Source organism: Mchenga conophoros, linkage group LG15 (assembly GCF_057382185.1).
Source record: "Mchenga conophoros isolate Kocher_MC1m ecotype Shallow Benthic linkage group LG15, M_conophoros_male_GT1.1, whole genome shotgun sequence".
Classification (NCBI taxonomy): domain Eukaryota; kingdom Metazoa; phylum Chordata; class Actinopteri; order Cichliformes; family Cichlidae; genus Mchenga; species Mchenga conophoros.
In genome coordinates, this window is record NC_140540.1 from 26,703,412 (window position 1) to 26,729,795 (window position 26,384).

Here is a 26,384-nt window from a genome sequence, read left to right on the forward strand (position 1 = left end):
TTCAGGACAGCAAGTTTAACAACTTTAAATCTACACAATTTAAAAGCTCTTCCAGCTCCATCCACACACATGCAGAACTACACCCTCATCACATGCCACACATCCATTAGTCTTCCAGGTACTGCGTGCTCCCCGCCTGCAGATACCATTCCCAACCCAATGCTGCAACTCTCCATCAGATCCTGTTGTTCAAACTACAAATCTTTTCCTCCTTTAGAGAGATCTCTCTCCTTTTTAGGAAACGCTCTGATCAAATTTTCTTCCTATTGACAGAAAAATCTGTTTTAATGCAATTAATCAAAGACAAGAGCAGCCCTTTTAGGTTTATTAAAAATGTCTTTGGTTTAAACAAAAACACGGAGGTAGCAGAAACAGCCAAATGTCCCACAGATGCTGCAAATTCTCAGCTCTTCCTACTTCGCTGCCGTTTCCTGTGTGAAGCCCGGGTCCCGACTGAAGCCTCAGCCGTCCTGGGTGATGTCCGGGTCCTCCTTGGTGACGTCCGGGTGTTGAGTGAAGCCTGGGCCTCGGGTGAAGCCCCGGCGGTCTCAGCCGAAGCCCCGGCATTGGCCTTGCTCTTCCCTCTGTACAGTCTGGTGTCAAAGATCCTCCTCTCCACACTCAGGACCTCCTCATAGAGGCAAAACGGCTTCACGTCCAACATGAAGGCGAAAAGCTGCAGCAGCCAGATGAAGGAGCGTGGCAGCGTTGCCTCCACCTCCTTGTAATGACTGTTGTAGCACCTGCAGGAGGAGGCAAGATTTAAGTGTCAATGCATCGTCATGGGAACGTTTGAACAGATGAGGGGAAATTTGGCATTATGATGTGGGATCAGTTTGTTGTCGGGCCTAGTCACAAGTTTGAGGTCTTCCAGGAGATCTCATTCAGCAAATCAGTTTAAAACCCACTAATGAGCATCGAAGGAATCGAAGGAGCTTGGAAAGAAAAGCATCTGGACTTCTTTAAGTTTCTTGAAGACGTTTCGTTCTCATCTGAGAAGCATCTTCAGTTCTAAGAGCAATTGTTGATTCCCCAAGAGAAAGGATGCCCCAAATGTCTACATTTTGGACAGAGAATGTCTTCTCTGGTTTGAAAGAGGAGTGGAAAAAAAAAGCCATCTATGGTCGTGTCCAAATTCATGGGCTGCATCCTCCTGAGGACCCAGCCTTCACGATCTACGTGGGCCGGGTCCTCAGAAGGTTGGGTAGGCCGGAAGTAAACAGCTGGGGAAATTGGATGGTCTAGCCTTCTGATTAGCGTCACCGCTGTCTCGGTGGAGTTTAATAAACTCAGCCGTCTGCTCCTTGCTGTCTAAAATATAACAGGACACTGGCGTAAACTCTCAACCGTCTCACACTTCTGTTTAATCAGTTTTCTGTTTGACGTTTATTCAGCTGTGTGAAGATCCCGGAGGAACCCACCCGGGGGATTAATAAAGTTTTATTTTATCTAATAACTTTAATCTCAGCCAAACCGATTTACTCACAAACAAATAAAACACTGAAAAAAGCCCAACAATAACATTTTTAGGTTGTCTAAGTGACTTATATATTACGTTTAACCTGAGTAGCGAAACTCTGCGGTGATCTGAAAATGATGTGCCGGGAGTTGTGCTGTTCTCGGCGGCTTCAGTGACCCTCGAGCTCCCGGCTTCCTATCGAGCTGGTGGGTAGCAGATGCTCCGAAAACGTTGAAGCACTTTTGCAAATATGCAATATCTTGATAAACCGAGCAAATATTTGATGTTTACATAAGTACTTTCTCGCCTGAAAATATGTTAAAAGTTCATTTTGTGACCCAGAAAGATTAGTACGAGTAATTTTAAAACTTAGTAGCGGCCGCCATTGTTGGAAACTGGAGTTTGGCTGGGCCGCGCTATGAATTCTGGGATATGGTAGGCCACGAAGGACACACCCGACCCATCCTTCAAATTCGGGAAAAGGAGGACACATTTGTCGGCTGCTTTCGGAGGAGTCTACGAATTTGGACAGCCTTCGGCGCGTCGCTGTGACATAATCGGTCTACAAATGCGGCCTCGGGAGGATGCAGCCCATGAATTTGGACACGACCTATGTCTACTGTGAAAACCATCTTTAAACAGAGGGCGGGGCTTATGACACCAACTGTCTGCCATCTATAATCCAGTTTTGAGATCCTTCCCAGACACTGACATCCGGGGCCATTTGACTTCAGTAAGAACTGAAGAAGCTTCCCAAGAAATTTAAAGTCCAGACGCTTTTCTAAGCTCCTTAGACTATGATGACCTGGATGACCGAAACCCTTCACAGACATGAGGTAAGAAGCGTCATTCTGTAAGCGATCGAACCCAGCGTCCAGTCTGTGAGGCAACATCAGTCCAACCTTCATGACATACAGAACACCAGTACATCTCCATATATCACCGCTTTGTCATCACCCTGAGGGGGAAACTTCAACCAGCCAGTGAACGTCATAGAGCTCACAACTCCTAACCATCACATTACTCCACCACGCTTGGCAGGTAACTTCCTCCTCCACCCAATTTTTTTCTTCCTGACACTTCACACTAAGATTCTTTGTTCATGCATCGCTATTTTCAGTCCTCTGTCATCAGCTCAGTTTAAAATGACTAAAGCCTTAAACGACCAAATAGACTCACCAGAACTTCTGTCCTCTGAGAACAACTTGTCAAAAGATCTCAAGCCAAGATGTGTACTACTCCCTTTACTGGCCATTCTCCAAGGTTTAAAACTATAAATCTCAATTTTTTACTGAATTATTTCATAAAGCTGACTGCTGATGACCAGCGATCTACAAGCGCTGATGTTTATGTCGTGCAATCTTCTATTTTTGCTCTATACAAGCAGCAGTACACTCTTAAGTGTGAAATCTTCACTTTCCTCTTTGGAAGTTTCTCTCTTTGAGGCAAGTTTCTGGAGAAAATATTCCTCTTTGGTCATTTTGAGATTTTTGTGCATTTTGATATTTCAACCTGAGACTGAAGCTGTGAGTGACTCACAAGCAGCGTCTGAGCGCCGGGTGCCAGTACATGTCGTTCAGCGGAGTCAGGAAGTCGTATCTACGGGTCACGACCTCGTCGAGCTTCATGTGGTGCAGACTGGGACCGTCTGATTCCTCCTCGTCCCCCCAGCAGAATATGAAGCTCGATGGTCCTACGTCCTGGAGCCCCGATGGACAGGAAGCCAGCTTCTCGAAACACAGCTGGACCTGCTCTGCAATTCCTGCACAAACAACAGAGGGAGCGTGTCGCATCTCAGGATGTTTTTTCATGTGCTTCAGATTAATTTTGCAGAGAGAAATGAATATACAGGAAAGGACAGGACTTCACCTCTCTTTCACAATAAGATCAGCCAATTAAATTTCTTACTTTTTTTTTTAATCATCGAACACTTTTCTTTCTTGTTTGGGTAAATTTGTTTCTTTGACTTCCACTGCTTCCTGCAGAGAAGAAAAAAAAAAAAAAAAAAGCATATCAGGAACTCTTCATCAAAAACAGAAAGCACGGGTTTAAAAAAAAAAAAAAAAATCTTTTTTTTTTTTTTTTTTAAAGGAACACAAGCAGCTATTAAGCAGCTTCAAATGTCTCCACATCTGCAGGTGTCCGAGTCAGACACCAGAGTCAAACTCACATTATTCACATAAAAACACAGAGCCCATTATTCCTTAACGTAACACACAGATTGCAAACTTCCTGTGTGCAGATACGCCAATGACGTCACGCTTTAAAATCAGGACTAAAATCTGATTTCTGCACACAGATCCACCTCAGGGGAAATACCGCTGATGTCCTACCTGGAGACATTCTGGTCTCTCCTCTCTTGAGCTCGAATCAGAGCGGCCTGCATCACTTTGTACCACCTCCTCAGGTTAAACACCTTACCTGTGGATCCACACAGAGACAGAGTCGCACACAAGCCACGTCTAGAAGGGGTCACGCTCAAAGGTCAAAAGGGCAGAAAAGTTCCAAGATCAGACATAGTTCGTCATCTGTATACAGTCATTCACAAACACGTGCAGTCAGCCATTGATTTTCAAACTGATCATGTTATCGAATAGCTCCTTACATCTGTGCCATGTTATTTTTTTAATAAATATAAACCCAACCTGAGTCCTTCTGTCGTCCAAGATCATTGGACAGATGCCTGAAAGATAGAACCAATCACAGTCAGCACACCTGGAGCCCTGCCGGAGGTCGTCTGACGGCGTGAAAGATACGTACCACTCGGTCATGTCGTCCAGGCAAAAGAACAGCTTCAGAGTGACGATGATGAGGGCAGCGGCTTGCACGTCATACCGTGGCAGGGTGGGGTGATTGTGGGGGTCAAATGTGTGGAGCGTTTGATCCATCATACCGGTGTGCTCCAACAGCCTGCAGACCCAGGGGTGGAGCTCATCTGACAGGAAACAGGCGTGTACAGGTACACTGTCAGTGTTTGTATGTAAAGAAGGTCGCCTCCAGCAGAGACCATTATCGGTCAGAACACTGAAGTAGTCGTTACCGGGCAGGTTGACATCGGACAGGTATCTGAGGCTGAGCAGCGCCGGGTGCAGCAGGGTCTGCTGACTGATTGGAGGAAAAGCAGGCAGCTGCAGGAACTGAATGAGAGTCTCGGCCTCTTTATGAACGGCGTGATGAGACGGGACCGTCTACAGAAACCAGGTGAGAGCCAAGTCACGCATCATTACCAGGGCCAGGTAATAAACAAGATGGCGGCTTTCTCACCTCAACTACAAAGATGAGGGAGTCCTTCCCCGTGACTTTCATCTCCTCGGGAAGCTGCTCATAGGCGTTCAAGTACGGGATGTGACCCTCATTCACAAGCCTGCGAAACATCACGTTCATCCAGGTGAAACACACTGGTTAAAACCCCTCAGCCACGCAAGTGCAGGTGGGTGCAAGTGGTACCTGAGCAGGTCGCTGAGCGTCAGCGCCTCACGGCTCCACACCAGAGCCAGGTAGATCAGAGACAGTGTCTTCTTCATGCTCAGCAGACTCTGGCTCCGCTTCTTCCTGGCCGACAGGTAGGTGAGGGTGTCCGAGGAGCCGGACCAAAAACCAGAATTCTCTGAGGTTAAACGAGCAGTCAACTAACGCAGGAAACCTCATCTGGTCATATGACCTGACACTGAAACTTTTACAGGAGCTTCCTGTCAGACTGAGGACGCTTCCAGCACCGTACCTGTGTTTGAGCCCGCCGTGCTTGCTGGGTTCGACTCGCCATCTGTGCAGCTGATCCCCTCGCTGGCGCTCTCCAAGTCAGAGCCCACAGCTCTCTGAGGATTTAGATTTAATTATTAAATCTCAAAAAATGAAATAAATCAAATGAAATCAATAACCAAAAAAAATAAAATAAAACTTAGTAGATGAAGTAAAACATAGAAAATCAAATAAAATGATTAAATATACAAAAAGAATACAAATTTTAAAAAAAAAAGTGAAATAAATAAGAAAATAAAGACAAAACTAATCAAAATTAAGGATTAAAAATACACAAATCAAATAAAAATACAAAAAAGAAATGAAAATGGATTAAAAACAAAGGTGAAACTGCCAGGAGACAGATAGATAGACAGATAGATAGACAGATAGATAGACAGATAGATAGACAGACAGATAGACAGACAGATAGATAGACAGATAGATAGACAGATAGATAGACAGATAGACAGATAGACAGATAGATAAAGCTGACAAGCAGTTTCCAGGCACCACCATAAAAACTCACCACTCTGAACTTGCAGCTCCTCACGGGGTCGTGGGTGTAGGCCTGGCGACTTTTCTGCAGGTAACACCTCCACAGAGGACACAGCACATCATCCTGAAACAGTAACACCAGTTAGGCCTCTGATTGATTGCTTTGTGGTTAACAGAGAGGAGACGGACCTTAAATTGAGGATGGACTCCAAGCGCGAGCAGAGCATCGGCCTGGTTCTTCAGGATAAACTGGAAACCCTCGCAGACCATCCACACGTGACCACGCTCTAAGACAAACAGACACGTTAAACAGGATATGACATCATCGATTTATGCTGCTGCTGATCGGACACTGACCGGCCTGCTTCTTGCGGGGTCCTCTGATGGTCGACACCCTGCTGGACAACTTTAAGAAGGACAGGTCCACCACCTCCCGGGTCCTCTGAGGACACAGTCACATGTTAGGCAACAGAATAAGGAGGTCCTCTACACGTGGGCTTAACCACCAACACCATATTGTTAAAAGAAGCATCTTAAAGCATGTTTATGGAGTTCTGAATTCCCTATATCCCCATAACAAATTCATACTCATCCACCTGTGTAGTAAAAAGAGTGTCTCTGAAAGGGCACTGAAGAGACCCTGACACCTCAACCTCCAGTTACAGACCACTGTACAGGTCATAATGACGAAGATGTTTTTACCTCGATCACGTTGTGGCAGGACCTGCAGTAGAAGCGACCCTCGTCCGAAATGCCCCAGTCCACTGCTGAACACTGGGCACAGGGCACCGTGTACTCGGCCTGCACGCGCGCACACATACACAGACACACGGTAATGCTCAGGTGTTTCTGTAAATATTCTAATGAATAAATTAATCTTTCAGTCTTAAAAAAAAACAAAAAAAAACAAAAAACGTACTTCATGTTTTTATTAACTTTATATAATACTAAGTGCAATAATCCTTTCTGTCATGGTTGTATTTTTACTCAGTTGTATATAGTATTTGTATTCTATTTTTATCTTATTGTATATTTATTTTATTTTATTCTACTGTATATAGTATTTTATTTTATTCTATTCTGTACAGTTGTGTACTGTATTTATTCTTATTGTATTCTAATTTTTGCCTCATAACTTTTGCACTGTCCACTTCCTGCTGTGACAAAACAAATTTCCCACGTGTGGGACTAATAAAGGTTATCTTATCTTATCTTATATTCGTGCATTCAGCTCTTAATGAACAGCGGAGGAGAAATCAGAGCTAATGTTCACGTTCAAATGCCTTTGAAAACAAATTTATGTACAACAGCCGGTGAAACTGTACAGCAGCGCCCACGGGAAAGAAGGTCAACAATTAAACCTCCAGATCCTAAACACTTCACCCACAAAAGTCTAGACGTCATTAACAACGATTGCTAAAATAATCCGTCTATGTTTATCGGGAATATTTATTTGCGTTTTCATTTGTTAACTTTAAGGCTTCTTTGAGACTTTCTGAGTATTTCGACACACAATGTAGTTAAAATCAAATTTTAAATCAAAACTCATTAAGCGTACACAGTTCACAGGTACTGGTAGAGGAGTTTATTTTGAACATTATGGATAAACTGTCGCTGATATTACGCTAACGGATTTCAATTGAAGAGAACAGTTATTAAATGTGTGCCGATTAATTACTCAACGGCTGCGGAGTCACACAAACCTGTTAAATGTCTGAAGTTAAAGTTGGAGACTGAATGTCGTGCCAATCATCTTAAAACACTAATATTTTTAATTGAGTTTGGTAGGACCAAACTAGCTGACAACTGCGTTCACCGTAGGTTGCGTAAAATGAAACGGCCGGTTTATGAGAGCACCGGGAGACTCACCGTGTGTTCGTCATCCATCCTGAGTAGAAAACTGCAGCTTTAACACGAAACTTTGGATTTTGTCAGCACTTTGTTACAACCGCACGTGCCTCTGGTTGGAGACGCTGGGACTCTTCTTCTTCGCGCATGATTTCTGTGAGACTGAACGCCTCTCTGCTGCAACCACAGGCCAGATTACATACTTCAACTACTTCTACTCAGCTGTAAAATAAAATAAAAATGCTTTATTTAAATATTGTTGTAAGTAAAAATAATACATGTGCTATACTGTGTTAAATGTGTTTAAAATAACAAATGATAAATGTGTCTTTTATACTTTTTTTTTTTTTTTTACATCTCCTCGTATAAATATACTAAGTATTAATTTTGTGGATGTTTCTAAATCACTTTAGTGAGAGTTTTTCTTCCTCCAGATGATGATGAGTTCCTGATGTGCTCTGTGTTTCTAAGCGGATTTGATGAGGTCAGAGGTTATAAATAGATGCCAGATGTCTCTCTGATTCTCTTATATAAGGTGACCCCCCCCCCCCCACACACACACACACAAACACACACACACACACACACATACATACACACACACACACATATACGTACAGACAGAATGATGGTTTGATTGATTTTTTATTATTGATCTAGCTGAGGCGGATCAGCTGTTATCAATCACTGTCACGGGAATGGTTTCGCGAGCTTTTTGTTGGACTCGTGTGCAAAGCTTACAACAAAACAAACACAAACGCCTGATAGATTTTCAAAATAAAACATGTGCGGGTAAACGCTTTTCTTTGTGAAACATTTCTAAAACAACTGAAGGTTTGATTATTGCTTTGCTATTAAAAGAAAAGCAAAGAGGGCTATACAACACAGACATCCCACTAAACAAAAGAAATTGATTATTTATTAATTAGAAACACATTTGTATGTATACATTACTATTTGTATTTTAAATTTAAATAGTATACTTTTATTTGTTATTTATTCATCAAGTTAATTTCATTAAATTAATTAAATGTTGTATTATATTTATTACTTTAAAATGAACTTTTTTTAAAACTTGTTTTAGTTTTAAAGTTAAGATGACAGCACTCCCCCTCCAGTCTAAAAGATTTCCATCATTAAAATTTATTGAAATATTTACTATTAGCTACCGTGCGTTTGTTTTCAACAGTATTGATTATTAATCGAATTAATACTTTTTTAATCGTACCCTTAAAATCCCTTGCTTTTACTGTGAAAGCCCTCGGGCCTACTTCCGCCCTGCTTCCTCGGCTCTCGGTAGCTTCACTCGGACGCTCTCTGACTTCCTGGTGAGTGGGGGCGTTTGTTCTGCCCGTTTCCAAACACAACAAAGACTCGAGTGGGGTGAGATTTAGTGAGGTCGGTCCAGAGATGAGCTTTAAAGCTTAAATTTGTGTCTGAGCTGCGGTTGGAGTTTAATCTGATGCTAGGACGTTGAAGCGGGCGGCGGAAGGTCTTCATTCAGTCCGCCCCGACGGTTCAACATGTGGCTGCTTTTCGCCTTTTTAGCCGCTTTCACCGCTTTAACGAAGGCCGCCGTCCCCCCGGACACGACGGAGCAGGACTTCAGTGAGTGTTTAAAACTGAATTTAATCGTAAATGTGTCCTTTGTGAGAGCCGCCTTTCCGCCGGAAAAGTTCATGTTTGAGGCAGAATGTATGGAGGACCGCTCATGTCAAACAAAAGTTTAATTCGCATAAAAATCACAGATAATTAAATAAATGGCTGAGTGCAGGATTATTCAACTGGATCATGATAGTAGTTTATTAAATGGAAAATCAAGTCAAATGAGATTAAAAGTTAACATTTTGACCAGATATTTAACTATTATAAAAAATCACAATACATGAACTTAAAAATAAAAAAGTCATAATAAGAGAAGTGTAGGGAGTTAATTGTGCCTTTTAAGAAAGAAAAAGCAAAACCAAGAATAATGCTGTGCCATAACGATGTTAGCATATGTCACTGGTTTCTAATCATGATGTCATCATTTGACAGGAAATGAGATGATAAAAAGTGCAGAGTACTGAAGTTTAATATTTTAACTTCATTTATCGTTACAAACTTTTTCCTTTTTTTTTCATAAAAGGAAAAAGTGGATGGAAAAACTTACATTTCTATTAAATATAAAGTCTGCAGCATTTCATTTGTGTTAATTATTAACTGATGTGTTGAGTTTGGTCACTTGTTGGCGTGTGGTAGAGCTGAGGTATTTCACAGGATTTTCAATGCTAACAGGCAGGTCTGCGTTTCCTCCGCAGTGTCTCTCAGAGCGATGCTGGATGACTTTGATGTGCTGCCTCTCTCCAGCCTGCAGACGCACTCCGTCCGCCGTCGTGACGTCCAGACTCAGACGCACGTGGAGAAGCTGATCAGCTTCAGCGCCCTGCAAAGGTAAGATGGCGGCGTCCGTCCATGCAGCTCTGTGCCATTTCTTTGATTTGTAAAATCTGAACATCTCCTCCTCGTGTCTACAGGCATTTCAGACTCTACTTGAGGACCAACGATGAGCTCTTCACCAGCGACTTCAGAGCCGTGGTCATCAGCGAGAACGGCCAAGAGTCGACCTACCCGGTCAACAGGCACAACTACTTCACTGGACACGTCATCGGTAAACTATTTAAGCAGAGCCTTTGTGGGAGGTCTTTGGGGTCCTTCTGGTGGTTTTTTTGTTTGTTTGTTTTCTTTGTTTTGTTTTTTGTATTCGTCTTGATGGAGGCTTTTAAGGTCCTTGTAGAGGTCTTTTTTGGTTTCTTGTAGGGATATTTGGGCTCCTTGAATGGATTAAAGAGGTCTCATGGAGATTTTAGGTGTTCTTATGGGGTTTTTAGAGTCCATGTGGGGATTTCACGTGTCCTCAGAGGGTTTTAGAGTCTCTCGTGGAGGTTTTTGGGGTCCTCTGAGTTTTGAGAAATCTACTTCATGGTTTCTTGTAAAGCTTGCAGAGTAATTAAAAAAAATCCCCAGATGTTCTTGAGAAGGTTCACAAGGCCTTATCAGGCTTCTTGTAGATGTTGTCGGGCTGGTCCAAAGTACTTCAAACACACGTGTGGAATGTGTGTGGTGACCTTTAGCTGAAAGGATTAACATGGAGTAACTGCTCCTTTAATGAGTTTTTGTGTTGTAGGGGAGGAGAACTCCCGTGTTCAGGCGCACATTGAAGATGACGAGTTCTCCGCTCACATCCTGACTGATGAGGCCGAGTACAATGTCGAGGTAAACATCTGAGACTTGGAGTAAACGCCTGCTGAGTGATCAGTCCCTAAACCTTCATCTGCTCTCTTCAGCCTCTTTGGAGGTTCACATCGGCGCCCTCTGGCGGTCGCCTCCTAATCTATCGCTCGGAAGACATCCGCAACATCAGCCGCCTGCAGCAGCCTTCGGTCTGCGGCTACGTGACCTCTGACCCCAGTGACTTGCTCCCTGACAGCGTAAAAGCAGCTGTGATGGAGGAAAAGGAGGAAGAAGGTGAGAAGCGAGCTCCTCACCTGAACTTAGCACTGCGACTGCTTCCTGTTTGAGGGTAAAGCTCACACTGACCCAAAGTGACCACGCCCAGGTGACACAGGAACCGCGTTAACCACAGAGAATGCGAGAACTTCCTGTCACTGCTCAGCACAAAGGTGCCCAGTGAAACACCTTCATCTGAACTGAGTACAGAGCGAGCGACACAAACAGGAAGTCAATCAGAAAAAAGACTTTTAATGTGAAAAAAAATCACAAAGTAAAAGCTGTTTAAACAAAAGAGAGCTCGCCATTCCAACCGAAGGAAAAGTTCGAGCTTTAAATGAAAAAATACAAAATCTGAAAAAATATTTTTAAGGTAGGGGGAAAAAAAGAGAAGAGAGATTTTACTGTAAAAACATATATTTTAATATTTGACACATTCAAACACTTATAAATAATAACAAATAAAAAAAGAGCTTTCAGTTTCAAATGCATAAATAATATTGTCTGACGTGTTTCGGTGGTTTCTTGTTTAGAGTCGGCGTTCAGAGTGAAGCGTCACGTGCACGACCACAAGAAGAACTCGTGTCCTCTGCTGCTGGTAGCCGACCATCGCTTTTTCAAACACATGGGCCGCGACGAGGAGAGCACCACCCTCAACTACCTGGTCGGTACCACCTGTACATTCATCACCCCCGCCTCTCCCATCCACTGACACTGAACCCTGCCCCCTCCCAAATGTGTTTCAGATCGAGCTGATTGACCGTGTCGACGACATCTACAGAAACACGTCATGGGGCGAGGGGTTCAGCGGGTACGGCGTCCAGATCGATCAGGTGAGCATGCTCTGTTCCGCTTCCTGTTTGTGTTTAAACTCGGACGCTGTGATTTTTAACGTGACACCGCGTTCCTGCCATCAGATCATCATCAAGAAGTATCCGACTCCTGTGGATCCCGGAAAAACTCATTTCAACATGAAGGGAAGTCCAGTGGAGGGGAGAGACGTTTGGGATGTGAAGAAGCTGCTAGAGGTAACCACAGGAAGCTGACACTGCCACGCCACCGAGTAACTGTGTCCATATTCACATTTAGAGAAACAGGTTCAAGATTTAGGTCTGTGAACACAGGTTTTTTTGTGAAAACGACATTTAATTTGAAAAGAAACAGCTTAGTGTGAGTAGAGCAGGCTGTGATGTGGAGTGTGTCGGATGCATTGGATCGGTCAGCTCTCTGAGGTCTCTGCTTGCCATCCTCTCGCAGCAATTCAGTGTGGACATCGCGGGGAAAGCCTCCAACGTCTGCCTCGCTCATCTCTTCACCTATCAGGACTTTGACGAGGGCACTCTGGGGCTTGCCTACGTCGCCCCGTCTAAAGCCGACATCGCTGGAGGCCTCTGCTCCAAAGGTGAGTCCCGTGGCTCCGCCCCAGAGTCCCTGGTAGATGGAGGTGGAAGTGTGACTCACGTTGTTGTCTCCTTCCACCACAGCTAGTCCTTCGACCTTAAATGAGCAGGGAGTGATCTACCTGAACACTGGCCTCACCAGCACCAAGAACTACGGCAAGACCATCCTGACCAAGGTGGAAATGAACCAGGCGTTCTGATTGGTTAATGCCTGCTCCTTTAGAATTGTTTGAGTGTGTGTGTGTGTGTGTGTGTGACACAGGAATTGTTCGTCATCTCCACAGGAAGCGGACCTGGTGACAACCCATGAACTCGGCCATAACTTCGGCGCAGAGCACGACCCGGACAAACCGGAGTGTGCCCCCCGAGAGGACCAGGGTGGGAAGTATGTCATGTATCCCATCGCCGTGAGCGGAGACCACGTCAACAACAAGGTGCAAAATGCTGAATCCAGGATTTCAGTCTTTAAACTCACTGTTCCACCTGCATGTTTATTAGCGCCTCTTTACACATTGATTATGAGTTGAAGCGACAGTGAACCTCTGCAGAATTACAGTCTGTGTTTGCCTCTCGTGTGCTTCCAGATGTTCTCTGACTGCAGTAAGCGCTCCATCGTGAAGCGTCTCAGGTTGAAAGCACCGTCCTGCTTTAAAGAGAGGAAGATCAATGTATGCGGGAACTCCCGGGTGGAGCAGGGCGAGGAGTGCGACCCAGGACTGCTGCACATCAATTCAGACCTCTGCTGCACGCCCAACTGCAGGCTGAAGGCCGATGCTCAGTGCAGGTCAGAGATACACCTGACAGGTGAGGTGATTCTCTTGCAGCGGTGCTCTCGGCTCACCCCTGCTGTCTGTGTTCAGTGACAGGAACAGCGCCTGCTGCAGGGAGTGCAGGTTCGAGGCCAAAGGAGCGGTCTGTCAGGAGCCCATCGATGCCACCTGTAAAGGACACTCATACTGCACAGGTGAGCTCCAGTTACCACACAACACTTTCAGTTGACAGCGTCAGACGACTGCAGATTTTTTAAATTATTATTATTGCTATTATTATTATTTCTGCTGTAAAGTTGAACAATGTAACATGGGAGCCTGCTGGAGCCTCTATTGGACGATAGAGGAACTGCAGGGTCTGGGATCGGTTGTTTCAATGAATCTAAATCCTTTCTAATCTTTTGCAATTCTCAGTTTAGTAATACGTAGTTGTCTTATTTTAGTCATCACAATGAAAACTTCTTCTAATTATCTTAATAAAATAAATGTTTTTGAACCAATAGCAGAAGAAGCAGAGAGTGAGGTTGGATAAATGGCTGTAGGTGGAAACGCTGATAGTGTAATATAAAGTGTTGTGTGTTGACAGGAAACAGCAGCGAGTGTCCTCCTCCAGAAAATGCTCCAGATAAGACGGCGTGTTTGGACAGTGGCGAGTGTTTGAATGGAGAGTGTATCCCCTTCTGTCAGGCCGTCCTGAAGCTGCAGCCCTGCGCCTGTAACGGTACGACGCTCTCAATTTGCAAACAGTTTAAACTTAGGTTTATACCCCTGAGTTTTCTCTGTAGTGAGTGTACTCTGATAGCAGGAAGGCTGTTTACCTCAGCGTTATCTAGTAGTATCTAGTATAATGTTTGGTTATAATGAGCTGTTGTTTTTCAGTTAGCTCATTATCACATGTCTAACCTGCTGACATTAAGCCCCAATATCAGGAATAAATGAGCACGTTTACACGGAGTGCAGAATTATTAGGCAAATGAGTATTTTGTCCACATCATCCTCTTCATGCATGTTGTCTTACTCCAAGCTGTATAGGCTTGAAAGCCTACTACCAAAGGGCAGAGAGCTCCAGTCCGACTCAGATGCCAGCAAGGTGGAGGTGGAGTACTGGTTTGGGCTGGTATCATCAAAGATGAGCTTGTGGGGCCTTTTCGGGTTGAGGATGGAGTCAAGCTCAACTCCCAGTCCTACTGCCAGTTTTTGGAAGACACCTTCTTCAAGCAGTGGTACAGGAAGAAGTCTGCATCCTTCAAGAAAAACATGATTTTCATGCAGGACAATGCTCCATCACACGCGTCCAAGTACTCCACAGCGTGGCTGGCAAGAAAGGGTATAAAAGAAGAAAAACTAATGACATGGCCTCCTTGTTCACCTGATCTGAACCCCATTGAGAACCTGTGGTCCATCATCAAATGTGAGATTTACAAGGAGGGAAAACAGTACACCTCTCTGAACAGTGTCTGGGAGGCTGTGGTTGCTGCTGCACGCAATGTTGATGGTAAACAGATCAAAACACTGACAGAATCCATGGATGGCAGGCTTTTGAGTGTCCTTGCAAAGAAAGGTGGCTATATTGGTCGCTGATTTGTTTTTGTTTTGTTTTTGAATGTCAGAAATGTATATTTGTGAATGTGGAGATGTTATATTGGTGTCACTGGTAAAAATAAATAATTGAAATGGGTATATATTTGTTTTTTGTTAAGTTGCCTAATAATTATGCACAGTAATAGTCACCTGCACACACAGATATCCCCCTAAAATAGCTAAAACTAAAAACAAACTAAAAACTACTTCCAAAAACATTCAGCTTTGATATTAATGAGTTTTTTGGGTTCATTGAGAACATGGTTGTTGTTCAATAATAAAATTATTCCTCAAAAATACAACTTGCCTAATAATTCTGCACTCCCTGTATATTGACTTCAGTTTAGAAGATGAGGAGGAAGAGGATTTGGTTTAATTAAGATGGCAATGACGTTGGCATTGATCCCTTTTGCAAAAATAAAAAATAGCGATGATGCTTCATATCATGAGTCTGAAAGTGCAGGTATGAATTTAAATACAATATCCTTTTTCTTTCTTTTTTTTTTTTTTAAAACAAAATAAACTTTAAAAAAAAAAAAACCCAGCTGACTGCAGAGAATCACATCTGCAGTTACTTGTGCGATGCTTCTTCTCTCAAACTCTGTTTTTCTCCTGGAGGTAGTTTCAGTCTGTTTCATGCTGCAGCTAAAGCCGTTGTTTCTGCCTTTGTTCCTCTCAGAAACCAACGCTTCCTGTAAAGTCTGCTGTCGGAGCAGCGGCGGCGTCTGCACCCCCTATCAGGACATATCAGGCAGTTTCCTTTTTCTCAGGAAGGGCAAACCCTGTACCGTGGGTTTCTGCGATGGAGCGGTGAGACCATCGCTAAATATTCAGAGCTTTTACACTGAAGGCGACAGGAAGTGATGACCGTTTCCTGTGCCTGCAGGGAAAATGCATGAAGCAGGTGCAGGACGTGGTGGAGCGTCTGTGGGACTTCATCGATAAGCTGGACATCAACACGTTCTGGAAGTTTCTGGCTGATAACATTGTGGGCTCAGTGGTGGCGTTCTCGCTGCTGTTCTGGGTTCCTTTCAGCATCCTGGTGCACTGTGTGGTGAGTGGCATCTGTGATCACATCTGCGGGGGTGCTGGAGGGTTCGGGTCGCCTTTGAAGTCTGAATTTTGTCGCACTTCTTTGGTTTCAGGACCGGAAACTCGATAGGCAGTACGAGCAGACCACCAAGTCACTCCTGTTCCCCAGCGTGAGCACAAATATCTGAGTAAAGAAGGTTTTTAAAATTTAATTCTCGGACATGCTCTCTCACACGTCTCTCTGTTTTCCCAGAATGCCGAGCTCTTGAGCAGCCTGGATTCGGCCTCCGTTCGGATCTTCAAATCTCCAACGTTCTCCTCCGGCCCCCTTCGCTTTCATCCCAGTGGCCCCGAGCAGACTGGCGCCGACCCAGCCCAAAGCCCACCTCCTCTGGACAGCCCCCGCATGGCCACCATCCAAGAGGACCCCAGCTCAGACTCCCACCTGGAGGAGGCATCCCTTGAGGAGGCGTTCGGACGTCCAGCAGGGGCAACCCGGCGCTCCTTCGAGGACCTGACAGAGAACATGAGTCGCAGTGAGAAGGCAAAGGTGTTCAGGCTGCAGAGGCAGCATCAGATCGACAGCAAGGAGACACAGTGCTGAGGCGGCGAGTGCCTCCACCTTCATAGAATAGCTAGAATAGCTCTTTGCCATTGTACATGTACAACGAAATCCCGGCTCCACCTTTAGCTGCATCTTCGTCAGGATCCGTTCCAGACTGCAGAGTGTCATACTCTGTAAGACAAAAGCCTCAACAGCTGGCACTCAGACCACAGACGTATACAAGATGGACTTAGCCCCGAAAATATGTTTTAAATACTGATATAAAAAACATGGTAGCCTGCTGGCGCCTCTATTGGATGATAGAGGAACTGCAGGGTCTGGGATCAGTTGTTTCAATGAATCTAAATTCTACGTACAACAGAAAGTAAACTCAAAAAGTAAAACAAAGAAATCTTCAGATAACGTGCTTTGATTTATATCGTTATTCACTATCAGTGGACAAAATGTCCTTATTACAATATAAAAACACTGTAGTGCCTTAAACCTGCAGCAGTGACCAGCAGGGGGCGCCTCCTCAGTGTCTAAAGGAGACTCCTGCTCCCTTGACCGTTGACCTCAGTAAACGACCTCCTGACGCGTTCATGTCTCGATTTCACTTGTTACTCAATAATGGTGTCGTTGGGGGCAGGGTTTCAGTACAGGCATCGCAGCTTTTGTATCTGTTCATTTTCCTTCCCGATGTTTTGCACTTTAGTCTTTCACGCCAGTTCTTTGTGTTCCTCTAAAACAGGTGGCCAACTCCAGGCCTCGAGGGCTGGTGTCCTGCAGGTTTTAAATGTGTCCTTGAGCCAACACAGCTGATTCAACTGGCTATATTTACCTCCTCAACATTTGCTGAAGTTCTCCAGAGACTTGGTAACGAACTAATCATGTGATTCAGGTGTGTTGACCAAGGGTGATATCTAAATCTTTCAGCACATCGGCCCTCGAGGCCTGGAGATGCCCACCCCTGCTCTAAAACAACCCGTCCTGTTCAGTGAAGCAACTCAGCAGCTCCGGGAATCAAACCTGTCAGTGTTCGTGCCTTGCTCAACGTGCTGAGCCTCTGTAAATATATGAACGTAAAATATTTTATCCTCCTGCAAAGCCCTTTGGACTGTTTGTGTTTGGAGCCTCATTTTAATCGTTTAAATTAAGCTGATGTGTTTTTGTTTGTTTGTTTTGGGCTTTTTGTTTTTTTTGTTTTTTTTTAAAGCACTTCGTGCATCTCAGATTCAGGGTTGGCGAAATTACAGTTTATGGTTTTCTGAATATTTTTTCAAATTTTTTTTTTCTACTGTTTTGTAAGGCAAAGTTTAATGCTCACCTTCAAGAGTTTCAAAGTCTACAAGACTTTTAGGAGGAAAAAAAAAAACAGGGAAAATGTGGAAATAAAACAAAACATTTAAAATGAATATTGTTCTAATTTTCTAAAGAAAAGCAGGACTTTTTCTTGCATAAAAACAAACCAGGTTCAAGCACCAAAGCTGAACTCCCCGTAAATCCATTTTTTTTTTTTTTTTTATTTAAAAAGCGACAATCAGTCAGCAGTGAGCTCCTCTTCTTATCTGGTATCCTGATGCAATAGAGCCAGTGTTTTTAATTTCATGTGCTCTTCTGTGCAGATGATGCTCTGCTGTATCTACACGTTGTTTACTGTCACATCACTGAAGTGGTGTCGGATTTAATATATCATTACATGTTAGAAAATTCTGCTTTTGGATTAAAAAATGAAGACATTTCTAAGACTCTGTACTGTTTGTGTGTTGAAGATAAGAATACTGCACTAATTAGCAGGTATCTGTGCCTGTGGAATAGCTGATCACCTAGCACTCCACCCTCTTGTTCAAATGTGGTCTACAAATGTCCATCTGTTACATAAAGTCAGTGTCTGAGGCTGTGAAGCTACAGCTAACAGATCTGCAGAACACCATTGGAGATGATGTTTTATGTATCCAGAATAAGCCAGCATGACTGAAATAAGTGTAAACCTTTTTAAAGCGGCCATCGGAGGCATTGATGGTCTAAAGGAAACAGACTGAGAAACTCAACTGAAGTTTATTTTACACATAAAAAAAAGAAGCATTCATTTTTATAGGAAATCGGTACAAAAGCATCCCCTGTGACATCACTGTGGCCTGTCAGAAAGCAGGGCTTAGGGCGTCATGGAGCCGATGGACAGCGACTTCTATCATCTCCCTTAGAGTCTCGTCCTCTGCGCATGACACCAACTGCAGAGTAACACACAGAGGTCAAATAAAGGGTATTACATCATTTTCTACAGAAACAAACAAAATACTTGCATAAATAACATATGTGAAACTATTAATTTCACACATAACCAGGAAGCAACTGTAAGTTAAGCTCAGTAGCACTGACTGTGACTGTATAGTAGTCTGAGAAAATAAGCTTGAGCAAGTCTGAGTTCAGTTTAGCCCTTTACAGGCTTTACCTTACAGGCGCTCTTTAAATGTTACTGTGTGTGTTAGAAAGAAAATTCAAGGTGCTTTTGAAATGAGAGAAGGCGAGCTTTACAGGGATATTTTGTGTATCACGGTATCATGAAGCATTCACTCAATACTGCTGTCTGAACACAGACAGAAAAAAATCACATGTGTGCTACACATCCCCCCCCCCCCCCCCAATTCCTCACACATTTTGGACTCCAGAGAAAATAAAAAAAATCAGTTGCACTGAAGTTTTCTTCCTGTTCAGCAGCTGACTTTCAGTCTCATGGAAACTGCACAGCTGCCTGCTGGGAGGTCAGAGTCACTGCAATCACACAGACTGCTTAAGGTTTACAAATGATAAGCATCAGATTTAGTAGAAAGCCAGTTTGTCAATGAGTTGCAATCGGTCTGAGTGCAACTAACTAGTCTTTACAACTGGGGACTCCAGTGGTTGCTAACTGGGTGTGTTCCTATATGAAAGCAAGGTTGGCGAGGATCTGTGTTTGTTATCTGTGGAAGAATCTGTTTCAGATCTCTGAATGTATGAAGTTAAAGTGAATTTTGGTTTTCAGATGGACACAGACTTTTGATGTTCCCTGATTTATCAGTTAATCTGTGTCATCATGAACAGAGAGCATGCAACTGTCAACTCAACCCAACAACTTTTATGCCGTCATGATGTAATAATGACTGATCAGAGCTGATCTCAGTCGCATGAAGGTCAGGTAATTTCTCTGTGTGAGTGCAGCCTGACAGAACTTCAGCCAATGACATCTCAGAGGCGCCGTCTCTTATTTACATGCTTTGAGGTTTAAACTTAACATAAAGCCCTGCAGCGGGAACAGGAAGTACCCATACTTTCAGGTTTTTCATGAACAGATCGGGTTCTGTAACAGGAAGTCTGAGGATTTAAAACAAAATGATCCTTAACACCAGATTTATGTCACATGACCTTAATGCAGCTTAAACTGCACAGCCCCCTGTGCTAAAGGTCAGAGTTTTGTGTTCTGTCAGAAGGTCTAACTCTGCCCACTCCTCATACTCACTCTGGTCTCTGGGTCTACTGACGCTGTGACGCCGTCCACGGTCACGCTGAGGTTTTTACCATCTTTGAAATTCACGCAGTCATCCCCAAACATGTCGCTGCAACACAATACAAGTTAGTCTACCACTTGGGGACTTTTACTTTGAAAATTTTGAAAATGCTAAGTTAGAAATGAAATCCTTTCTTGGGTCTGTGTGTGTCGGTGTGTGTGGTGTTTGTGTGTGCACATGTCTGTGTGTAGCAGCGACTCACTGCAGCATGAGCGCAAGCCTCTCCACAAACACGTCCATGTCGAAACTTTCCTTCTTCCCCTCCACAACTGAAACACACAAACACACAGATGTTACAGATTCTGCACTGTCCCCAAACATTGCACTTCAAACTGCCGTACTGTGTTTACTGACACTTCTGGGCGTTGGGGTTGGACTGGACCTCGAGGATGACAGTGGCAACGGCGTCAGCGTACATGTCATTGAGCGGATTGGCGATCCACTGAGGAAACAAATCAAGAAGAAACACTTACTTACTTCAATGATGGCAAAATGAAACAGAAATTAGTGAACTAATTGGTAAAATTCTGGATCTGTAACACTTTAAAAAAAAAACGAAAAAACAAATTTACAACAAAGAAACAAAAGATCTGAAATTAAAAAAACTTCAACAGCTGCTTAAATATGAAGCAAAATTAATTTTCCTCCAATCAGTGAGTTCCTGTTTGAAATAAATCTGAACATTTTGTTTCAGACAGAGCACTGAAGCTGCATCCATGAACAACAAAGGCTGTACGAAATCACAGCACCTCTGCTCACATGGGCTGTAGTGTATGTGTGTGTGTGTGTCTGACCTCTAGCAGCACCATGCTGGCTTCATGAACCATCGTGATGCTCTTAAAGATTCTCACGGTGATTTTCTCAGTTCCCTCCACCTGCTCCACATCGCCTGAAACACAAAGAGCAGCTCATGAACGCTCTGTGGACCGTGTTCAATTAAACTTCAGTTCACTTTTATTTATATAGTTCCAAATCACAACAACAGTTGCCTCAAGGTGCTTTGTATTGTAAAGACATTGTCTCCATCATTCTCTGTAAACGTCCTGATGGAGGTGAAACACCTTCAGAAACTAACATGAACATTTTTAAGCCCACGTATCATCAAGTCTGACATGCAGAAAAATTCACGACCAAAGATCCCATTAAATATTTCTAATGCATCGCCTCACAAAACTTCCGGTAATGGGAGGAGCCAGCTTAAGTTTTACTCTGGATGACCCGAGTCAGGTGAGTCCAGGTGAGCTTTGCTGCTTTCTTACCTGCGAGGTTTCTCAGCTGGCTGACCAGCAGTGAGATGGGTCCGGTGTATGGGATGGCCTGCGTCTGAGTCACCATGCCCATCGACAGGTCAGTGTAGTCTGTACAGAGAGCACAAATGTCAGGAAGCAACAGGCGATGCGTTCAGGGACCAGCATCAGGCTGGAATAATTAGTGCAGGTAAACTGAGTTACTGACTGGAGAGGTCGGAGGGCGACAGGATGTGATAGTTGAAGTTTCGTTTGACGAGAATCCCAGAGACCCGCTGACCCTGAATGCACTTCTTGTCGGCAAGGGAGCCCATCACCTGCAGCAGAGGATGCTGGGAGTTAAGGTGGCAGAAGGTGAAACGAGACACGCTTAAAGCTGCGGATGGTTTTCAGGAGGACCTTGGCCAGTTTCTCTCCTCTGAAGTTGAGCGTGACGGCCTCGGTGTTCCTCGGGTTGTGCACCTCGATGTGGACCTCATCGTTGTCCTCGTACTCGCGGATCAACGCCGCCTTCAGACGCGCCATCTCGTTCTGCTCGCCGTGGACGAGAATCTGCAGACCCAGGATCAGCACACGTTAAACTAAACTCACCTGTTCCCGACATCAGACCGAGTGCTGTGCACAGTTTCAGTCAGTAGAGCAACAAAGAAAAACTCCAGGTCCAGGACTGAAGCTGCATGCGAAGGTCCACAGCGCACAGACGTCTTACTCTCATTAGATGATCTCTGCTCTGCTGAGCGATTGGACTGAGTCATGATTAACAATTATACAGCTGCTACAATTTTAGCACTTTTGAAACGCTGTCATCTGTTTACTGATAAGCTGAGAGTGAGTGAATAAATCTGATTACCACATGAGGAGGCTTGAGAGCTCTGATGAACTCGCTGGTCTGTTGGTAGTCTGTGTGAGCTGAGAAGGAGATGTAGTCCACCGACATCTTCAGAGGAAGCTTCTGACCCGACATGGTGGTGATCTCGTCGGGCTCTGTCATGATGTGCTGAGAAACGCAGACAAACCGTTAGACCTCGAAGGAATCAGGAAAGAAACTCGGCTCTCTGAAGGCTTTAAATGATTGTGTCATTTTCACTCTGGCCTGATGGGGGCACTGTTGCCTTATTATTAATGCCTAAACCCTGACACAGACGGTTTAAATCAGAGCAGATCTGCAGGTCTGGGCTTTCCGCCACTCCCCGAAAAGAAAATCAGACTCTCAGGAAACATTTTCCACTCAGAAACGGGAAAATGTTGGAAAAGCCTCAGAAGCAGGCTCACTCAGGTTTGTCCTTCAGGGCAGTTTCCTGACTCCACAGTTAAAATAGTCCAAGCTGACCTCACCTTGGCGAGCGTCCCCTCCACGCAGTATCCGGCGATGATGACGCCATTCCTGCGGTCGGTGCACCAGCTCTCAAACAGCTCTCTGGACAGGCCACTCTGCATCATACCAGGAGATGCCATCACCACGCTGGGACCGATGTCATCGAAGTGGTCCATGCTCTGAAACACACACATGTAAAAATCCTGCATGTATAATGATATGAGCCAACTGACAACCCACGGACTGCATTCACTGACCTTGAGGTTGCTGATGTGCTTGAAGACAAAGGGGTTGTTGATGTTGATAGCCTTGCGGATCTTGTCGTTCATGGCGTTGATGTAGGTCTGGTACACAGCCATGCACTTCCTGGCCAGAGAAGAGGCGTAGTAGATAGGGATGTCGTGGAGCTCCGGGTGGTTCTGCCAGTACTCGTCTGGATCAAAAACACGAGCAGATCAGAGGTCAATAGGGTCGGAGCCGGGCTCATGGGCAGAGGAGACCGAGAGAAGACCTCACCGAGGATGAGGAGCAGCTCCTGAGCCCGTCCCAGGGCGAAGACAGGGATCAGGCAGCGGCCCTCCCTGTTCACGATGTCGTGGACGGTGTTGCAGAAACGAGCCTCCCTCTCCTCACGCTTCTCGTGGATGTGAGTGCCATAGGTCGACTCCTGAACGCAGAGCAGGAAACATTACTGAGTATGCTTGGCTCGCTGATTCATCACAGTTGCATCAAGATTAGCAGTCACATGATGTAGTAACAGCAGGTGTTTGCAGCTCCAGGTTTCACCTTTAGGGTGTGATCTCCACACACGGGATCATGTGGAGATGTCAGATCTTACAGACATTTGAGGCGGTTACACCTCATTCATGGTTTTACTCCGTTTCCTGGGCAGGGATAGCTCAGTAGGTAGAGTGGTGGCCCCATGATCGGAAGGTCGGGGGTTCGATTCCCCTGAACAGCTACCCTGAGGTACCCCTGAGCAAGGTACCGTCCCTACACACTGCTCCCCGGGCGCCCAATGGCTGCCCACTGCTTCACTGAGTGAATGGGTTAAATGCAGAGAGGGATTTTCCCCACGGGGACCAATAAAGTACACACTTTCTTCTTCTTCTTCTGTCACGTTTCTGTGGTCGATGTTTCTAACGATGACCTCAGAAGTAAATTGATCCCTGTGAAGTTCAGGCTGCTCTAAAATATCAGTTTTTTTTTCTACTCTTGGATCTGGATGATGTCACTGAGATGCTCCACCCATATGTGGATTCTGTGAGGCAGCCAATCAGGAGAAATTAGGCTTAAACTGGGCGTAGCTAAAAGAGGACAAACCAGCCCAGAATCAGATAAAGGAGGATTATTATGAACGACGGATCAAGCAAAGCTGCCATAAACTTTGAACAGTTGATTTCTGATTTCAGAATCACTCACTGTGATGAGGATGTCCGGCTTCACGCTTGGGATCTCTGCTGCCATCAGGTGTCTGTCCTCTTGACGGGAGAAATCACCTGTGTACAACAGCTACACACACACACACACACACACACACCATGCGCGATTAGCAGCTGTGGCCATGCTGTCCTCAGTAAACTCACTCATTCACAAAAACAAAGTGCCTGTCTGAGGTGGTCCCTCCGGAGAGACAATAGTTTTGGAACACACCAGCACATTTTCTCTGCTGTTTAACGCAGAAAAACCCGACTGCGATGCGACAAAGCATCACCCCACTGATCATGTGTCTAAGACAGCCTCGCCCTCATCGTATTCACATGAAGTCACAGGAACTTATTTCACCTTTATTTTCAGTTCTTGCAGCGTCTTTATTTCTTAACAAGCTGCAGTGATTAAAAAAAAGGTCAAAGAATCTGAACTGTAGTTTTTAAACTGCAACTAAATGTCCATAAAAACTCTGAGTGTGTACATGTAGCAACACGCCCACAGAGGCGCAAACACTCAGAGGAGGCTGGATCAATGTCTGAAGAACTCACCTTGACGCCGGCGATCTCGATCATGAACATGGCGGCTCCGAGGACATGGCCGGCGTGGTAACACCAGAACTTAATGCCAGCCACCTCCTTCACCTCGTGGAAGTTGATGGTCTCGATCTTTTCCATGCTGTCCTCCAGGTCGGTCTCCGTGTACAGCATGTCATCAGCTGAGATGTTACTGCAGACACGATTCAGACAATCAAGCGTCAAAGATTCTAAGCAACTCATCAGCAGCGTCTTTGACGGCAAACAGCACTTACCTCTGCTTCACAACTCCTACAGCAGGTTTGCATTACTCCAGTTTAAAATAACCCTCCTTTGGATGTCTTGTTATTTTAATTTAAAGCTGCTTATCACTGACCTGACACTGACCTTTGCTCGTTCGAGGTAACCCAAAAGTGAGGCTCACCAGCATTCGCCCACACTCTTATTAAACCGTTAAAAACATTCTCAGAGTCAACGTGTCTACCGGCGAGTCTCACCTGACTTTGACGTAGTCGGACAGCAACCACCGGTAGATGGCTTTGGTGGCGTGTGTCATGAACGTCCGACCTTTAAAGCTGGTCTTCTGCAGGAACCAGGGCAGAGCGCCACAGTGGTCCAGGTGGAAGCTGATGGAAGGAGGAAGAGTCAGCATAAACATCTGCGGTACATCAGTATCATCATGCTGCAGGCAGTCATGTGACCACTCGGAGGCTGTGAACTCACTGGCTGATGAGCAGCAGGTCGATCTCAGCTGGGTCGATCAGGTCAATGTAGGGCAGAGCGTCCATCCCCTCCAGACCAGGATGGATCCCACAGTCCAGCTGACACACACAAAGAGACACAGACCTTTACACACACTGAGGCTTCACGTTCACAGCTGGAAGGTTCATATTCACTATCTCACCATGATCTTTCTTCCTTTGAACTCCAGGATGATGCAGGACCGTCCCACCTCCTGACCGGCCCCCCTGCACATAGACACACACTGAAACCACACTCCACACCTCACCCCAACATCCAGCTCAAACTCACTTTAAACCAAACTCCATTCAAAAATCAGTCAATTTTTATTTGTAAAAGAGCAAAACCCTGAAAGAATTGGAGTCACATGACTACACTCATAAGATTAAATATGCACTGACAGACGACCTTATATTTAATTATCAGCTGTGTCGAAGCTGGCAGGGAGATCTTTTCAGATTTTAAGTGTTGTTAAATGAGTTCTGAATCAAAGCGCTTCACTGGAAACTTCCGCGGACCTTTTTAAGTTGTGTGTTTTACGCGTTTTATAGTTTATTTATGAACCCTGAATGAGTGATTTTCTGAATGTAGTTCTGTGAGGAGGGGGAGCCCGCACACAGAAAGAAGCTGAAGTTGCCTTAAACTCACAGCGGGCGGATCAGCAGCTGGTCGCTCTCCTCCGCCGGAACCGTCGCGTCGGGTTTACGTTTAGCCGCCATGTTGTTTACTTCCACACGCCGAAAAACAAACAAACAAACTCCGTCATCACTCCGTTAGTTAGCCACCTGCTATCAACAGCGGCTCCACAAGGTTTACTAATATGTAACTTCCGGTCCCCAGTGAAATCTTTCCGTGTAGTAACATTAGTCCTAACTTTTTGTTCCGCGATGAATCCCGGAGGAGAAGTGTGCTTTAAAGCAATCTAATATATTTAAAAAAAAAAATCAGATTAATATGTATCAAATAAATAAATAGTATTCATCAATAAATGCTCAAATTAATTATTAACTAAATATATACTACTAATAATTACAAACAAAAATTATTTTCGTTTTTGTATCTTTGCTCTTTAAGTCTATGCACTTTTAATTTAGGAGATTTTAAAACTCTTTAAACAAATTCATTCTATAAATTGGCTTTAATTAAATTTAAAATCATATACATGACTATGTTTTTGTGTATTATATTTGAGTATTTAAATATTTTGTACTCA

General features: G+C 44.4%; 3 protein-coding genes across 4 annotated transcripts; 1 reads left to right on the top strand and 2 right to left on the bottom strand.

The window, feature by feature from the left end:
* Positions 1–311: 311 nt before the first annotated feature.
* Positions 312–7,985, bottom strand: taf1b (TATA box binding protein (Tbp)-associated factor, RNA polymerase I, B). Of its 2 annotated transcripts, XM_085245976.1 has the most exons (16): positions 7,881–7,985; positions 7,565–7,765; positions 6,398–6,496; positions 6,053–6,137; positions 5,885–5,982; positions 5,727–5,819; positions 5,181–5,274; positions 4,907–5,066; positions 4,724–4,823; positions 4,500–4,647; positions 4,220–4,394; positions 4,105–4,142; positions 3,793–3,880; positions 3,368–3,438; positions 2,999–3,221; positions 312–743 (listed from the first exon to the last, which is right to left on the bottom strand). In XM_085245976.1, exons 2-16 carry the CDS (start codon positions 7,580–7,582, stop codon positions 404–406), a joined length of 1,830 nt encoding a protein of 609 aa, XP_085102102.1. In that variant the 5' UTR covers positions 7,583–7,765; positions 7,881–7,985; the 3' UTR covers positions 312–403. The 2 variants fall into 2 exon arrangements, with proteins under 2 accessions (XP_085102102.1, XP_085102100.1); XM_085245974.1 differs by lacking the exon at positions 7,881–7,985 and having other exon boundaries at positions 7,565–7,775.
* An 839-nt stretch (positions 7,986–8,824) lies between these two features.
* adam17b (ADAM metallopeptidase domain 17b) lies at positions 8,825–18,105 on the top strand. The gene is made up of 18 exons (XM_085245972.1): positions 8,825–9,151; positions 9,844–9,976; positions 10,060–10,193; positions 10,710–10,798; positions 10,870–11,050; positions 11,566–11,696; positions 11,779–11,865; positions 11,950–12,060; positions 12,290–12,434; positions 12,517–12,608; positions 12,717–12,866; positions 13,017–13,216; positions 13,293–13,396; positions 13,789–13,923; positions 15,463–15,593; positions 15,670–15,837; positions 15,929–15,985; positions 16,069–18,105. Exons 1-18 carry the CDS (start codon positions 9,067–9,069, stop codon positions 16,417–16,419), a joined length of 2,484 nt encoding a protein of 827 aa, XP_085102098.1. The 5' UTR covers positions 8,825–9,066; the 3' UTR covers positions 16,420–18,105.
* Positions 18,106–18,401: 296 nt separating this feature from the next.
* On the bottom strand, positions 18,402–26,016 carry cpsf3 (cleavage and polyadenylation specific factor 3). Its single transcript, XM_085245973.1, has 18 exons — positions 25,820–26,016; positions 25,335–25,398; positions 25,154–25,251; positions 24,928–25,056; positions 24,446–24,623; positions 23,889–23,978; positions 22,983–23,133; positions 22,724–22,899; positions 22,487–22,645; positions 22,002–22,148; positions 21,551–21,703; positions 21,360–21,468; positions 21,164–21,262; positions 20,699–20,793; positions 20,259–20,346; positions 20,107–20,173; positions 19,856–19,952; positions 18,402–18,590 (listed from the first exon to the last, which is right to left on the bottom strand). Exons 1-18 carry the CDS (start codon positions 25,888–25,890, stop codon positions 18,501–18,503), a joined length of 2,061 nt encoding a protein of 686 aa, XP_085102099.1. The 5' UTR covers positions 25,891–26,016; the 3' UTR covers positions 18,402–18,500.
* Positions 26,017–26,384: the final 368 nt, after the last annotated feature.